General features: G+C 38.0%; 2 protein-coding genes across 2 annotated transcripts; one reads left to right on the forward strand and one right to left on the reverse strand.

Moving 5' to 3' along the window:
- Positions 1 to 359: 359 nt before the first annotated feature.
- On the reverse strand, positions 360 to 4,573 carry LOC142629854 (amino acid transporter AVT6A-like). Its single transcript, XM_075803899.1, has 5 exons — positions 4,106 to 4,573; positions 3,511 to 3,663; positions 2,677 to 2,880; positions 1,356 to 1,821; positions 360 to 772 (listed from the first exon to the last, which is right to left on the reverse strand). Exons 1-5 carry the CDS (start codon positions 4,545 to 4,547, stop codon positions 637 to 639), a joined length of 1,401 nt encoding a protein of 466 aa, XP_075660014.1. The 5' UTR covers positions 4,548 to 4,573; the 3' UTR covers positions 360 to 636.
- Positions 4,574 to 6,097: 1,524 nt separating this feature from the next.
- On the forward strand, positions 6,098 to 11,256 carry LOC142629853 (putative U-box domain-containing protein 42). Its single transcript, XM_075803898.1, has 4 exons — positions 6,098 to 6,256; positions 7,247 to 8,413; positions 8,945 to 9,254; positions 9,551 to 11,256. The coding sequence occupies exons 1-4, from the start codon at positions 6,251 to 6,253 to the stop codon at positions 11,143 to 11,145; spliced, it is 3,078 nt and encodes a 1,025-aa protein (XP_075660013.1). The 5' UTR covers positions 6,098 to 6,250; the 3' UTR covers positions 11,146 to 11,256.
- The last annotated feature ends 4,473 nt before the right edge of the window (positions 11,257 to 15,729 follow it).

Here is a 15,729-nt window from a genome sequence, read left to right on the forward strand (position 1 = left end):
CCTAAGACGATTTTATGCGACCCCCTCTCCACCGAAAATTATATGCTGTACCCGGCATATATGCCGGGTGTCTCACACAGGGGCGGGCCCCACAGTGTGTGGGACCCGCCACTGTGTGAGTGACCCGGCATATATGCCGGGTACACCATATACCGGCTCCCTCTCCACACACACTTGCGGAACCTACACACTGTGAGGGGGACATTGTATAAAGCTATAAGTTAATTTTTCCTAGAAAATTAAAGATAAAAACTATCCTAAGCTAGCCCTGTCTCTGTTCCCCCACTCCCACACAAAAATAAATAAATAAATAAATCTAAAGCAAAAACGAAGAGTACAATAACGGATCAAATTGAATGTGCGTGCAATTTCAGACCGGTTTTTAATTGCAAAATTAGAGAATTTCCAGTATGAACGACATATTGAAGATGTACAGATGGAAGATGTATTAAGGTATAGCATTGTCCATGCCGACGAATTCAACATAAGTGGCAGTCACTTGAGTATTTAGGGACAACGTTACACTCAGAAAACAATTGATTTTTGCATACTGACTTTGTGATGTTTTCTGGATCCATATGGTTGTGCAGTGCAGTATGGGTCCATTATATTACTAAAAGTGAAAACCAAGTGAAATCATACATGTGGGTGATTCTCTTTGTACAGGGCATAGGCATCACTATATATTGCCACCATATTTGAAAACACAGCAAGAGCAATCATGAAAACAGATAGTATCTTGTCCTTCTTTGTTGCTATGCCATGACGATCCCTGAAGCAGCATAAAAATAGAATGACAAAGGAAGTGGATGAGAAAAACTTAAATAGCTCTAAGCCATTTGAAGCAAAGTCATGTATAATATCAGCTTACAGCCTGCGAACCATGTTGATAAAAACCCAACCATAATTCATCAATCAGAGTTCATGTATTTCACAGCTAACCTAAACATATTTGACCACTAGCCATCTTAAGTAAGTAGGTTCTTAATTTTCCTGCAAACTCAACGTTGCTAAATGTCAAAGCACCAAAATCAATTGGAAAAACCTTGATAGCAGAAGGCATGTGTGCTAAAAAGGGGACTATGTTAACTTGTCACAAGTGGTCAGGAACATTTGGATTCCTTTCATTAGGGATAAGAGCCCAAACATCAAGTGGACATTGACATGTACAGAGACAGCAAAAGAAATGTTGTATATTAGTAAAATATATGATCTTGTCACCTAAACAGCTTTGCGATTTCCCTTCCATCCATATGTTTCAATCATTAGTGTATTTTAGAATAATTTACTAACTCATGTAGACATACCTTTACTATAGTTGAAAATGATAACAAGTACTTCTTATAAAGACTTACCTTAAAGCAATGGCTGCAGGAAAGATAAATCCTATGCAAACTGTAGCTGTTGCTCCACTGAACTGGAAAACATCCCATATGTTGGGTATAAAATTGGCACCCAAGAAAACAAGCAAAAGGAGCCCAATGCTGATCAATCCAAACCTCAGGTTATCTAAAACCAGAGGCCTAGCTGAAGGAAAGAGAAGGCCATCCAAATTGAGGCGCAGTGGATAGAAGAGAATTGGGAAAACAAGCATAAGGTGGAGAGCATAGCTGATGCGAACGATATCATTGAGCAGAGAGCCATATGGAATGCCAAGGTCGGTGTTGAAGTTGGCCAGCACATCATCAAGAGTTGAGTCACCAAATAGGAGGAAACCAAAGAAGCTTGTTAGAACGTAGACAATAGAGCACAGAGCCAATGATGTCTGCACAACTGGTCGTATCAGGGAAGAGTCTTCAAGCTCATTGTCTATTGTATGTACTGCATAATCCAGAAAATGAAATCTCTCACAAATGTTATCCATTTTTCCTTGGCAAAAAAAAGAAGAAAAGAATAATCATTGTAACAGAGGACTCAGTCAATTGGGCAAGGATGATAAGTGACTAACACAATATGCTGGCTTACAAAAATTGAACATCTAGTTTTCTGGCTACATCTTAATTTGGGGTTGGGGGTGGGGGGGAGGAGGAATGCCTACAGCTTCTCCCAATTTGACCAGGCCCCATGAGTAGGACTTCGGCAATAACATAATTGGCAGATCCAAGATGTACTACTACAAGCAAAAGTGGTTCAAATAGATATTGGTTGTGTTTGAAAGGTTATAAATTGATTGACAAGTCCAATCCTAATATTGGGGGGGGGGGGGGGGGGGTGGTTTGGAAATCAATAACACAGAAAGGAATCCATAGAGCAGAAATTATAATATTTCTAATTCCTCGTAAGAACCTGCCTTTAATGGTGAAAATCTAGCACATCAAAGAAAGTTTTCAACACCGTATTCAAGTTACAGAAAAATCATCAAATTAACAAATTATCAATAAATGAATAAAGTAGGCAAGGAAGAGTCTGGAGCCTTCCTATTTGTTGATGAAATGACAAGATTTGAGTAAAATCCCTCTACCATAGGGCATCCAAAAAAACCACAATTCTGTTATTCTCCTAGCAGGAAGATTAAGGTTCTATTCCAAGATGAATACTTCCTTCACCAGTTTTCACAGAGAGCCAAAACCAAAAATTGATCTAAAAAAATATGCCTTCATTCACTATGCATGCAGATGTGTAGAGCAGATGTTTATATTGTAGACTTTCCATTTATGATATGATCAGCAAACATACCATTAAAGTGGCATATGAATGCTGTCACAAGAACTGGGACAACTGTGAACAGATTCCAAATAGATGTCATATCAGTAACGTTAGGCAGCAACCTGGGCACCGCAATACTTCCATTAAAAAATTTGATAATTGTGATTCCTGCAGTTATAACCAGAAATACAACAGCCAGTGCAACTGCTAAAGCAGATGAGTATCTCAGTGAATCTGCAAGCATGAAAAGCTTGAATCATTCATCACAAACATGTCAAAAATGTAGATATTATAAAAATGCTGGAGCTATTGTTCCATTAGATTACTGGTGGCAGAGATGAAGATGATGTGGATTTTTTGAGGAATGTGTATTGTGTATTCGTGTCAGGTATTACTTGCATAAAAAGACATGGAACTTCCAGACTCCTACATTTATTGTGAGAAGGAACAGGATTTGCATTGATGTCTTGCTCAATCTTTTAGTGTTCAGAAACAAGTGATCACATCAAATGCAAGTAGTGTAGGAAGAAACATAATGCTTAGACTTACGAATATAACAGAAAGTGCAAAAGCAAATTAGTCTAATATGTTATATCAATCATGTGCTTTAAACACTGATATGAGAACTTAAAAAAAGCTGGTGTGGCAACTCCAATAGATAAACATGCCTTATGAAATACTCAGACAATAAAAAATTGGTATTGCAATTATTGTGTAGTAATTTGTTTGACATTGAAGATTACAAATCATACACCATCGATCTGAAAGTGCCAAGTGAGATGGAGAAACTATCATGTAGTCTTACACTTGGGATTTAAACTGGTATTTGTTAATTCTTACAAGATTAGTGGAGTAGACATTTACCCATCCGCTTAAAGCATGCCAATGGAGCAAATATAGAAATAGTTGTAACAAGAAGAACAAAGGTACGCCCATTCCACCAGTGCTCACCAAACCACCCTTCCAATACACCAGTATGGTGAATTCCACTAGAAGATGTCCCAGAGAGAACATCACCTGATTGAAATAGCAAAAAAAACCCACTAATATTATAATCAATCACCGAATTATAAAGAAATCAAGCTATTTCGATAGGTAAACAGAGAATTATTCCCCCCCCCCCCCCCCCCAATTTTTACTTTTATGAGAAGCAGCAGAATTCATCAATCTTAACAATTTCATGAGAAATAAAGAATCAGAAATAGTTATTGCTGCTTCTGCCAAATCAGCTTCTTAAAGCATAACAGGGTGCACCAGCTGACTCTCAGAAATGCCAATAATCCTACTATCTGTAAACACATCTTCTTTACCTTTATATGTTATCAAAATGGAAACTTTTAAAGTTTACTGATTCTTGATCTTCTTGAATAAAGCCCAGACTATATGTTGAGAGTTAAAAAAGGGTAAAAGCAGAATAAATTTCTCTTATGGTCTAAAAAAATTAGAAATAAAATATTACCAATGATGATCATGTAAACAATGAGTGTCCCAACATTGTTAACCAAGATACAAATCTGAAGCAGCAACCTCCCAGAGCGGCCAAAAGCATCGCTCATGACTTCCCCATAAGACTGAGAGTTTCCCACCCTACTGAATCTCAGCAGCATTTCCAACGAACCCTCTGTCAGTATAGCCACAAACACTATCATACCAATTCCAAGCCCAAGACCCAGCACCTTCATGGTGGCAGGAAGTGCCATAATTCCAGCTCCAATAATAGAAGTGGATATATTAAACACTGAGGCAGTAAATGATGCTCTCTTGGCATTGAACTCCTCGGTTGCATGGTTCTTTGGCAACAAGGGTGATTCCTCATTGATGGGTTTTCTTGAATTCTTGGTTTCCTTGTTGTCATTGGTCATGGTTTTTCTTTTTGGTGAAGTAACTACTTTTGCCTCCATAAGAGTGGAGCTTTTGTTGTGTGTGGGGGATATGATAAGATATGAATAAAGGAGTGGGGACACGTAATGAAAGGTGTCCCCACTCCTTTATTCAACTTACTATGAGTATGAGAAATGCTAATCATGCCAGCGTTCTTAATGCTCAATTCTTATCCAATCCAAGAGAGTGTAGCAGCTAGCAGCAACTAGCAAGAGTTAGATTATAATTTGCATATGAATCACGTGTGTAGTGAAATTCACAACCGACAGATTGTCATTTGTCGTTTTGGCCATAATTTATTGACAAGAAAAGGTGGTTACTGGTTAGGTTTGTTCTTTATTTATTTTTGAGAGGGTGTTTGGTTTCAACTTACAACTAACATAAAGGTTAAAGGTGTCAAGGATTCAAATCCTTCTTCTTATGCTATCGAATTATAAAATAAAAAACAAACAAGTTGGAAATGTATGATTCACATGTTATGTTTAGTTTTTTTCTCAAAAAAATAAAAATAAAACATGTTATGTTTAGTTTCTTTGGTGGGTTAGACCGATGTAGTCACATACAATCATGATTTAAAAAAATATATTTGGCTAAGTCTGATTCACAGGCCTAGCTAGAAATTATTTTGAATATTAATTTGATTACTCCATTTCTTTCCATTAGATTTGTTATTATTAAGAATAATGGGCTGACATTTGATCATCCATCACCCATATATATGGACTAGTCAAAAGTGAAAGCCTTATCCACAAAGTAAAAACGAAAAAAGCTTTAATGTATAAAGGGCCGATGGATCTGGGCAGGGCTGGTCCTTTTGTTTTTCATTCTCTTTTATAATCCCCCATTGGTTGGGCCTTCAGCTATGCCTCAAGTGAAGTCTTTTGTCCGATTAAGAGCATCCTAAAATCACTATCGGTGTTGAAAAAGTAAATAGAAGAATAATAATTTTTATTTTTCCACCTGCTTCAACTTACGTGTTTGATGTAATATATGACAGCACTATTACCCTAAATTATGCATTGCAAGTTGCAGCAAAGCCCCGATTAGATAATATAAATTACCGTTCACTGAATAAGAAAAAAAAGCCCAGTCATCTTTTAGGCAATATCTACACCTGCCTAATGTTTGACTCTTGTTACTCTAATTCAATCAATAACTTGATCTAATAGTCAGACAGGAATTCAGAAATCAACACTGTTAAATGGGTATCATAACTTCAGAAATTCAATCAACTGAGACTTATTATTAATCGGAATGCTGCTAATTGTTTGCAAGGGACTGACATGGTTCTAAGTGTAGATTGTTTGCCATGACTTTCAAAAACATAGCAGTCTAGACTATCTCCAATGGAAATTGATTAGTCAGCTTGAATAATATAATTATTTTAGAAAGCAACAAAATTGGAGTTGGAAAACAGACCAAATCCGCCAGTGACCAAGACTAGCGTGAAAGTGAACTTTAAGAAAGAAACCTGAAACCAACCAAACGTGATAGTTAGCTGACCAAGTCTAAAGTATAGCACCCCATCAAATTAACACCTCCACTGGGATTTTATTAAAGAAGACAAAAATAAAAATCAATGATCATTGATCAGTGACTTTCCAATGTCATACTAACCCCTTTCTTTTAATTGTCTTCTCCTCCTAATGAAAGTTACCAGTCCAGGTTTTGCAAGATTGGGTGCTCATAAACCAGAAGGTCTTGTGAGAGCAGCTACAGTTGGATGTCGGTAGGAGCTTTTCAGAATTTATTTCCTTTTCCTTTTATGTGAACCTCAGTATGAAACCTCACTGATGCTCTCAATGTTGATAAGCCTTTCGTAGAGATAAAGATTGTAGAATGTATGAATTAATTTATAGGGTTGAAGTTCTGATAAGCTTATTGTTGATGTTATCTAGATGAATTCTATAGGCAACATAGTTTCTGTATGCATTTTTTTTAAAAGTGACATTAGCATGATTAAGCTGAGTCTTATGAGAGAATTCAATTTGAACTACTCTGAGTAGCTAAAGCACAGCTCATATAATATCTACAGGTGTTTTAGTGCAGTAATAAGAGTGACTAACCTTCATATCTCATATATCTCCTTGGTGGGGAGAATTCCCAAATTTTCATGATTCTCAGTTTCATATAATTTGAACTGTGAATAGTGTATTTACTACACTGCACTAATCACATGATCTTTGTAGATTTTCAGAAGTTAATGTACTTACAGTGAATAACCAAGAGGCTGCAAGCAAGTCGCATTGCCAATCACTGAAAATAAATTTGAAAGCACATTACTGCCCTACAAGGATAGACATATAGTAATTATAGTATTCTTGTCTTTAAGTTTGTCAACTTGTGAAATTCAGAAAAAATCATTAAAGATAAAATCCAACATATCTGAAATACTAATAGCTATAACTTATGGAACTTATACATCCGTTTAAATATTTTGTGTCATGCCAGTTTGCGTGTGATTTTTTGGACTTTTTTACATGAAGTTCTGATCTTGATCTGTATTAGATTAATTATTTTTTTAATTTCTGAAGAACGCAAGTTACAAATATGCTTTTAGCACAATGTACCATTAGTGGGGAACCTATACCTGACCTTGTTTGAATTGAGTGAAGACAGAATTGGGAAATCTTATCACTGCCTTTGTAAAAATAGGTTCCTTAACCTGTAGACTGATGAGTACAGTGAATGTTTAATAATTTGTCATTCATTTATACAGCTGAAGGAAGATGCAACGCCAATTGTAAATCTTGCAGAATCCTTGTTGGCATCCATTTCAGAGATTATGACAGCGGTTGTATGCATAGAGAAAGAACATGAAAACTTCATTGAATTTGGGTGCTACCTTTACAGGGCTTCTCTGGCCATAATGGAGTTGCTCACAGCAGAGAATTCACCAGAAAATGCAATAGAGATTCTACAAGCACTATCCCTAAACGTTGACTTGGCCAGGGATCTTGTGAAGAGATGCCAAGAAGTCATTGATGCAATTTCAGATAATGAACTAGGAAGCATTATAGCACAGCTTGAGGGGGTGATAAATCACACAGGAGAATCCCTGAGCTTGATACCATCTTCCACATTTGGAGACCAAGAATATGTTAAAGTTGCTATCGGGTCATTATCAAATGAGATGCAGAATGCTCAATTTGGAATTGGCCAAACTCTTGCAGTTAAGACCAAGCAGCATGATACAAGGACATTGTCTTTGGAGAAGCAACTGAAGGAGGAACCAGCACCACAGGAGACAGATCTCTATCCCTTGAATGTTGATGTTTCTATAAACGATCATCAGTTCTTGAATATGCCTCAAAAAATTGAGAAATTAAGGAGCACAAGTTCTGACATCACTAGAAAACCTGGAAACATGAACAGATCCTTTACTACATTGCCACAGGCGACTCAGTACAATGAGCCTCTTTATGAAACTTTCTTTTGCCCACTAGGAAAGAAGATCATGGACAATCCAGTCACCATAGAAACCGGAGTAACCTATGAAAGGAATGAAATTACTAAATGGTTTGAGACGTTTGAAAAATCAGAGGACATTTTCTGTCCAGTCACAGGGCAGAAGCTAGTGAGTAGGGCTTTCAACACAAACAAAGCTCTGAAGTCCACAATAGAGGAATGGCTGGAAAGGAATGAAGCATCCAGGATCAAGGTTGCACGGACAGCTTTGTCTTTAGCCAGTTCAAAGAATATGGTACTGGAAGCAATAGAAGATTTGCAAACTATCTGCCAGAGGAGAAGATACAATAAGGTACAGGTTCGCAGTGTTGGATTAATGCCATCTCTCATTAAGTTTCTGGAGTACAAAGACAGAGATGTCAGATGTGCAGCAATAGAAGTATTACAACTATTGTCAGAGGATGATGATGAAAATAAGGTTTTAGCTCTTCACTTTGCCCTGATTTCAAATTTAATATTATATCAATAATGAAAAACAGTATGATGAACAGGAACTTAACCTATAGTCTTAGGTATGTTTCTGTATGTCAAAATTATGAACACAGAACTGGTGACTTTACAGGAGACAAAACTTAGTCTCAAGCAGTTGTATGACCAAACAAGGCCTGCCATTGTGGTCTGCCATTGTGGTCAGTTATAGATATCCAACGAATTTTTGGAAGTATACTTTGCTACCCTATTAGTGTGGCGGGTAACCTCAGCTGCAATTATCTAGACATGAGATTGAACCAAGCAGATCAATCTTTATCTGCAACTTCCATTCATGAACTTGAAGCCTATTTGAACAAGCACTTATTTTTCAAGGATTCTAGATGTGCATTTGGCTTTCTATTATTGGTGTCTTGTTTATATCTATCTACTGTGAGTATTTGCACTTAATGACTTCACCAAAAGTGAAAACCATATCTTATTCTTAGATATATGTAATCTTTGGTGGTTAATTTTGCAGGAAATGATCGCTAAAACAATGAATATTTCCACAATAATTGATATGCTGTCAAGTAGTCACCAACCAATAAGGCATGCATCCCTGCAGTTCTTGCTTGAGCTTTCAAAATCCCTATCTTTGTGTGAGAAAATTGGGTCAGTTCCTGGAGGAATTCTAATGCTGATCAATATTAAATACAAACATTCAATTGATGCATTTGCTTCAGAAAAAGCAGATGGAACCTTGAGGAACCTAGAGAGGGTGCCAAATAACATTAAGCACATGGCAGAATGTGGACACTTGGAACCCCTTTTAGATCATCTTACTGAAGGTAATGCTCAAAACTTCTTCTCAGTCTTTCCAAGCCACCTCCAAGTAATTAAAGATAAATTTTGTTTTGAAACAGAACAAATAAGACATTCAAAGCTATATTTAAAGGAAACATAGTTACAGAAAAAGAGTAGCAGCTAAACTATACAGAAATTGAAGAAACTGAAAATGTATTTGGACTTTTGTTATGAACCATTTGTATATCTCCAAAGAGATCATATACTAATGGCATAGTTTGCAGAAAGCCATATGCTCTAACCAAAAGTAATGCTGACAAAAAATGAATCCAATAAACAGGTTGTGAAGAAATGAAGATGGAAATGGCAAGTTACCTTGGGGAAATTGTTCTTGGACATGACAGCAAAACCTTTGTGGCTGTGAGGGCTTCCCCCCATCTCGTAGAAATGGTTCAGAGTGGAAACAGTCTGAGCAGAATGGCGGCATTTAAAGCTCTGGCTCAAATCTCATCCTACCAGCCAAATGCAAAAATACTTGTAGAAGCTGGAGTAGTAAAAATCATGGTTGAAGAGATGTTCAGTAGGAGGATCTATGATGAGCCTATGAACTCAAAAATAGAAGCAGCAGCAATACTAGCAAATATATTCGAGTCTGAGATTGAGCTTGAGAAGCTCCAAGTGAATAATCATGGCCACACTATAACTTCTGACTATGTGGTCTACAACATCTTCGACATGCTGAAGAACTCAACCCCTGATAAACTCAACATCAATCTTATCAGAATTATCTTATGCCTGACAAAGACCCAAAAATCAATAACCACCATTGTCTCAGTGGTCAAAACGACTGAGGCAAGCCACACCCTGACTGAACTCATCAATAATCCACATGATAATCTTGCCATAACAGCAATTAAGCTGCTGTGTACACTTTCACCCTACATGGGCCACACACTAGCTGAAAGGCTCTGCAAAACAGGAGGCCAACCTGAGAGCCTAATCCAGAGTCCTTCTGAAATAAACCAAATCACAGAGAGACATGCAGTTTCAGCAAAATATGTGGCAAAACTCCCCCACCAAAACCTAACGCTAAACCTAGCCATTCTGAGCAAGAATGCAGTCCCTGCAATCCTAAAAACAATCAATCAAATCCAAAGAAGTGGAACAAGATCAAGCAGGTATGCAAGTGCTTATTTAGAAGGCTTAGTGGGCACTCTAGTCAGATTCACAACAACACTATATGAACCTCAGATATTGTTTCTAGCAAGAAACTACAATTTCACATCAGTGTTCACAGAGCTGCTCACAAAAACAGCTAGTGATGAAGTTCAGAGGTTATCAGCAATTGGGTTGGAAAATCTCTCATCACAATCGATAAATCTGTCAAAAGAACCTCAAATTAAGAGAACCAAGTTTATGAAGTTGTTCTACTTACCCAAGTTGCTATCTTTTGGTTCATCGAAGAGGAGGAAACGACCGGGTTGCCCAGTTCACAGAGGGGCTTGTTCTTCACAAAACACATTCTGTTTAGTTGATGCAAAGGCAGTTGAGAGGCTGTTGGCTTGTTTGGACCACGAGAATGTTGAAGTAGTTGAAGCTGCATTGTCAGCTATAATTACATTGCTTGATGAAAAAGTTGATGTGGATAAGAGTGTGAGCATGTTGAGTGAAGTAAATGCTGTACAACGTGTTCTAAAGTTGGTGAAAGAGCACCAGCAAGAGGGTCTGTGGCAAAAGTCACTTTGGGTGATTGACAAGTTCTTGATGAAAGGTGGGGACAAGTCTGCTTCGGATATATCACAGGATAGGTTGTTGCCTGCAACATTGGTGAATGCTTTCCATCATGGGGATGGCAATACGAGGGAGATGGCTGAGAAGATTTTGAGGCATTTGAATAATATGCCAAATTCCTCTACTTCCAACTATACCATGTAAAATCGTTCCTTTCCCTTTCTCTTTTTTATGGTCTTATTGTAATGCTGCTATTGACAAAGTTGTTAAGAATATAAAGCCAGAAAGAGAAAGACCGAATAGTTTGTATATTGATGTATATTTTGTGTATATGACATTGTATAATAGAGAGTCTTATATACAAATAATATGGGTATATTACAAGTACAGTATATTGGGCTAAGCCCTAGGTTAGACTAACTTATATACTAACATTCCCCTCAAACTTGAGGTGACAAGGAGGAAGCCAACTAGAGTTTAGATATAAGATCTCGAAGACGACCGAGTGGTTGAGTTTTGGTAAAGATATCAGCAGGTTGGTTGATAGAGAAGATGAAGAACAACTGGAGATTGTCTTTCTTGAGATGCTGGCGAGTGACGTGGTAGTCGATTTCAATGTGCTTGGTGCGTTCATGGAAGACATTGTTATGAGCAATGTAGATAGCACTACGATTATCACAATAAAGAGGAGTGGTAGTAGGCTATGGAGCATCCATGTCAGCCAAGAGCCATCGAAGCCAAACAAGCTCGCAAGTGGTGTCGACAAGGGCATGATACTCAGCCTCGGTACTGGAATAGGAAACCATGTCCTGCTTCTTGCTACGCCACGAGATAAGAGAAGTACTTAACAAGAAACAAAAACCTGTGATGGAGCATCGATCAGTTGGATCACTTGCTCAATCTGCATCTGAATAAGTATGAAGCTTGAGAGAAGACTAAGAGGAGTAGTGAAGACCATGATAAAGTGTGCCCTTGATGTATTGGAGAATTCGAAGAATGGTAGCATAGTGGACAGAACAAGGAGCATCCATGAACTTACTAACCACACTCACGACATGTGAAACATCTAAGTGAGTGATAGTGAGATAGATCATGCTACTAACCAACTGACGATATTGAGTAGCATCTGATATAGGTTCACCATCCAAGGGTGTGAGCTTGGCATTAAATTCCAAGGGAGTAGATACAGTCTTGTTGTCTGTGACACTTACTTTGGAGAGAAGATTAGAAGCATATTTAGCTTGGGAAAGATGGTATCCATTAGAGGATGAGGTAACCTCAAGCCTTAGAAAATAACTTAGAGTGCCCAGATCTTTTATCTCAAAATGCTGATTAAGGACGTGTTGAAGAGAGTGGATACCTGTAGAGTCATCTCCACTAATAATCATGTCATCAACATAAAGAAGAATAAGAGTGATACCAGTAGAGGATCTTCAGACGAAAAGAGTAGTGTCATAAGGACTCAAAGTGCAACCCTGCTGAGCAACAACTAAGCTAAAATTTTCAAACCAAGACTGAGCAGCCTGCTTGAGGCCATAAAGAGCACGGTGAAGGCGACAAACTTGGCGGCCTGAGTGAGTATAGCTAGGGGGTGGTTGCATGTACACTTCTTCTTGGAGGTCTCCATTAAGGAAAACATTCTTCACATCCATCTGATAAAGAGGTTAATGGCGAACAGAGGTCACAACAATGAGACATTTGACAAATGTAAGGAGAGCAACATGAGCAAATGTTTTCTTATAGTCAATGCCATATTCTTGAGTAAAGCCCTTAGCAACTAGGAGAGTTTTGTATTGTTTAACAGATCCATTAACACTGGTTTTGATCTTGTAAACCTACTTACAACTTACTACAGACTGACCAGAAGGTAAATCAACCATATCCTAAGTGTGATTTTTGTGAAGAGCATCTAGTTCTTTGGACATAGTTTGCTGCTAAAGAGGCTCAGTATGGGTCTCATGATAGGTGTGAGGCTTATAGAGGGTGGTAAGAGCAAAAGAGCAATAATAATAAGTGAGATAAGGAGGAGCAACACTTACCAGAGTAGAGCGACGAAGGTTAGGACCAACAGGAGGCTCAGGAGACAGTGGTGCCACAGGATCCAAGACAGGAGGGTCATGTGCCGGGGACAAAAGCAGATGTAAAGTTGTGATTTCCAACTATGTTGTGTTGACTTTAATTTCGTACCAAATTTGATTGTAATGTCTTCAATCATTTTCCATGTATGTATGTGGGATTAATTGTAAGGGATGAGTGTGAGAAATTGGTGAAGACTCAAGTTTCAAAGGATGAACAAGTAGATTTCACGACTAGTTCGCGATTGTCTCGGGAGAAGTTTACTCGTGAAAAGAGCCACGTGTAAAGCACATGACTGAAAGATGAAGAGTCGTGCCAGACTGTATTTTTTGCGAGTGTCTCGCGGGTAAGACCGACCCATAAAGGACTCGTGAAATTTTCTGTTTGGCAAAAAGTTATGCTTTGCTTTACCATATCTTTACCCACACTATATATACCCTCATTAATCACAAATTGTAATGAGTGTTTTTTAGAGAAAAAACCCTAGAAAATACACTTGAGAGTTAGAGATTGTCATATCCACAATCATCTACACATTTCCTTGTGGTTTTTCTCAACTCCTGCCTCTCCATCTCTACATCCTTGAGAGGTTGCTAGTCCAAACACTTACCACACCCAGTGTAAAGTGAGATTTTGGTGCTATTGGGAAGCATTGGAAAGAGCCATTTATTGGCAGATGCAATCGGGCTGAATTGCGGGATTCGAAAAGTTAGAGAAGATAAGGTTCTGAGAAGTCAGTTGGTAGCAGGAGCTTGGAGGGCTCAAGTACATGGGGTAGACTAGGTTTGTAGCATCTTTTGTTTTTCATGTACTTTATCTTTATTCTCTAGTGGATTGATTTCGACTTGGAGGATTGCTGAAAGGTTTTTCATCGAGTTCTTTGGTTTTCTCTTCGATAACACGTCTCGGTGTTATCTTGTGTTTGCATCTTTCTTCCATACTCTTTAAGCTTTCCTTTTATTGTTGATAATGAATGAATATGGCTTAGGGTAGTGATAATGGTTCTTTGCGCTTATTTACTTTTGTTCCACACTTAATATACGTTAGAGTAAAAGCTATCTAGCGGTAATTTTTTATTATGGGTTTGAACAAGCTCTTGTGTTTTTGCACAAATCCGAGCTTTCATCAGAGATGATTCATCTGGAGAGGCAGTTGATGTTGAAGAATCCTCCACAATTTTAGGATAAAGAGGGAGGAAAAGATTAGTAAAAATGGGAGACTTTTAGGAAAATGACATAGGAAACTGCTGAAGACTCGTGAAAGGACGATGTTCCCAAAACTCAATATGACGGGAAACACGAAGGCGATGAGTTATGGGATTATAGCAATGAAATCCCTTTTGTGATGCACCATAGCCAAAGAAGTAACAGAAATGAGCACTGAAGCTTTGTCCGTTCATGAGGAGGAAGAGAGACAAAACAAGTACAACCAAAAACTCGAAGAGAGGAATAGTCAAGGGTTTGACCATAGAGGAGCTTAAATGGTGATTTGTTGTGTGTGGTCAGTGAAGGAATACGATTAATGGTGTAAATAGCAGTGAGTGTTGCCTTACCCCAAGAGCACTCAAGAATAGAGGTAGAGATGAGAAAGGCGCGTACAACATCAAGAATGTGTCGATATTTTCGTTTTGCATGACCATTTTGTTGAGAGATGTAAGGACAAGACTGGTGAGAAAAGGTACCATTGCTATCTAAAAAGGATAGGGAAAATTTATCATTATATTTTTATGCATTATCTAACTGAAAGATCTTAACGGTGTGATTGAACTGTATGTCAATTATTTTATGAAATGTCTGATAAATGGACAGAAGTTCAGACCTATGGTGAAGTAGATAAATCTAGGTATATTGAGAAAAATCATCCACAAAAATGACAAAATATTTAGATCCCCCTTTAGTGGAAACCGATGCAAGACCCCAAATATCAGAATGTATAAGATCAAAAGGTGTAGAAGAAAAAGAGTCACAAAAATTAAAAGGGCAATTTTGTTTGTTTGCCAAAATGACAGGAAGTACAATCAATTTTGGAAACTGAACTGAACCCAAATGACCTTGAGAAAGTAACAAATGAAGACGAGATAATGATGTATGACCAAGACAAGCATGCCATAGGGTGGCAGTAGTAGTAGCAGCAGAAATAACTTGTGAAGGAATTTTCAAGTCGTGAACCTCAAACATATGTCCAACTTTACGGCCTATACCATGCACTTGACTCGTCTAGAGATCTTGTGCATCTACACCATGATTAATAAACAGAATATATACTCCTAATTCACAAAGTTGACCAACAAAAAGTAAATAGAGAGAAAACTTTGGAATATGAAAAGTGTCACTAAGGGATAAACTAGGAGAAAAGATTGTCCCTTTATGACTGACAAGCATAGGAGTTCCATTAGCAGTGTAAATAGAAATGGGATGTGCTAAGGGTGCCTTATTAGAGAATTGTGATTCATCAAGGGTCATAGGGTTACAACATGCAGTATCAAAAAATCAAGAATGTTTACCTGAGGTGACAGAAAGGGCAGCAGAAGTTTGGGATAAACTGTTGAACTACTACCTCACTATTAGTTGTAGCATGTGAGGAAGCCAAAGATGGACCTGTAGGAATCGATAGATATGAGGGACACATAGCAGTTGCCCAAGGAAGATCAGCTTTGTTCTGCCATTGCATAAATTTCTGCAGTTTGCGACAAACAGAAATATCATGGCCTTT

This window comes from Castanea sativa, chromosome 3 (genome assembly GCF_040712315.1).
Source record: "Castanea sativa cultivar Marrone di Chiusa Pesio chromosome 3, ASM4071231v1".
NCBI lineage: Eukaryota > Viridiplantae > Streptophyta > Magnoliopsida > Fagales > Fagaceae > Castanea > Castanea sativa.

Coding starts and splice junctions, on each gene's coding strand:
- LOC142629854 (XM_075803899.1), bottom strand. CDS start 4,547: ATGGAGGCAAAAGTAGTTACTTCACCAAAAAGAAAAACCATGACCAAT. Junction 3,664..4,105: donor TGTTTACATGATCATCATTG/GTAATATTTTAT, acceptor TATTTCAATCAG/GTGATGTTCTCTCTGGGACA. Junction 2,881..3,510: donor GGCATGCTTTAAGCGGATGG/GTAAATGTCTAC, acceptor TCATGCTTGCAG/ATTCACTGAGATACTCATCT.
- LOC142629853 (XM_075803898.1), top strand. Junction 8,414..8,944: donor AGGATGATGATGAAAATAAG/GTTTTAGCTCTT, acceptor TTAATTTTGCAG/GAAATGATCGCTAAAACAAT. Junction 9,255..9,550: donor TTTAGATCATCTTACTGAAG/GTAATGCTCAAA, acceptor TCCAATAAACAG/GTTGTGAAGAAATGAAGATG.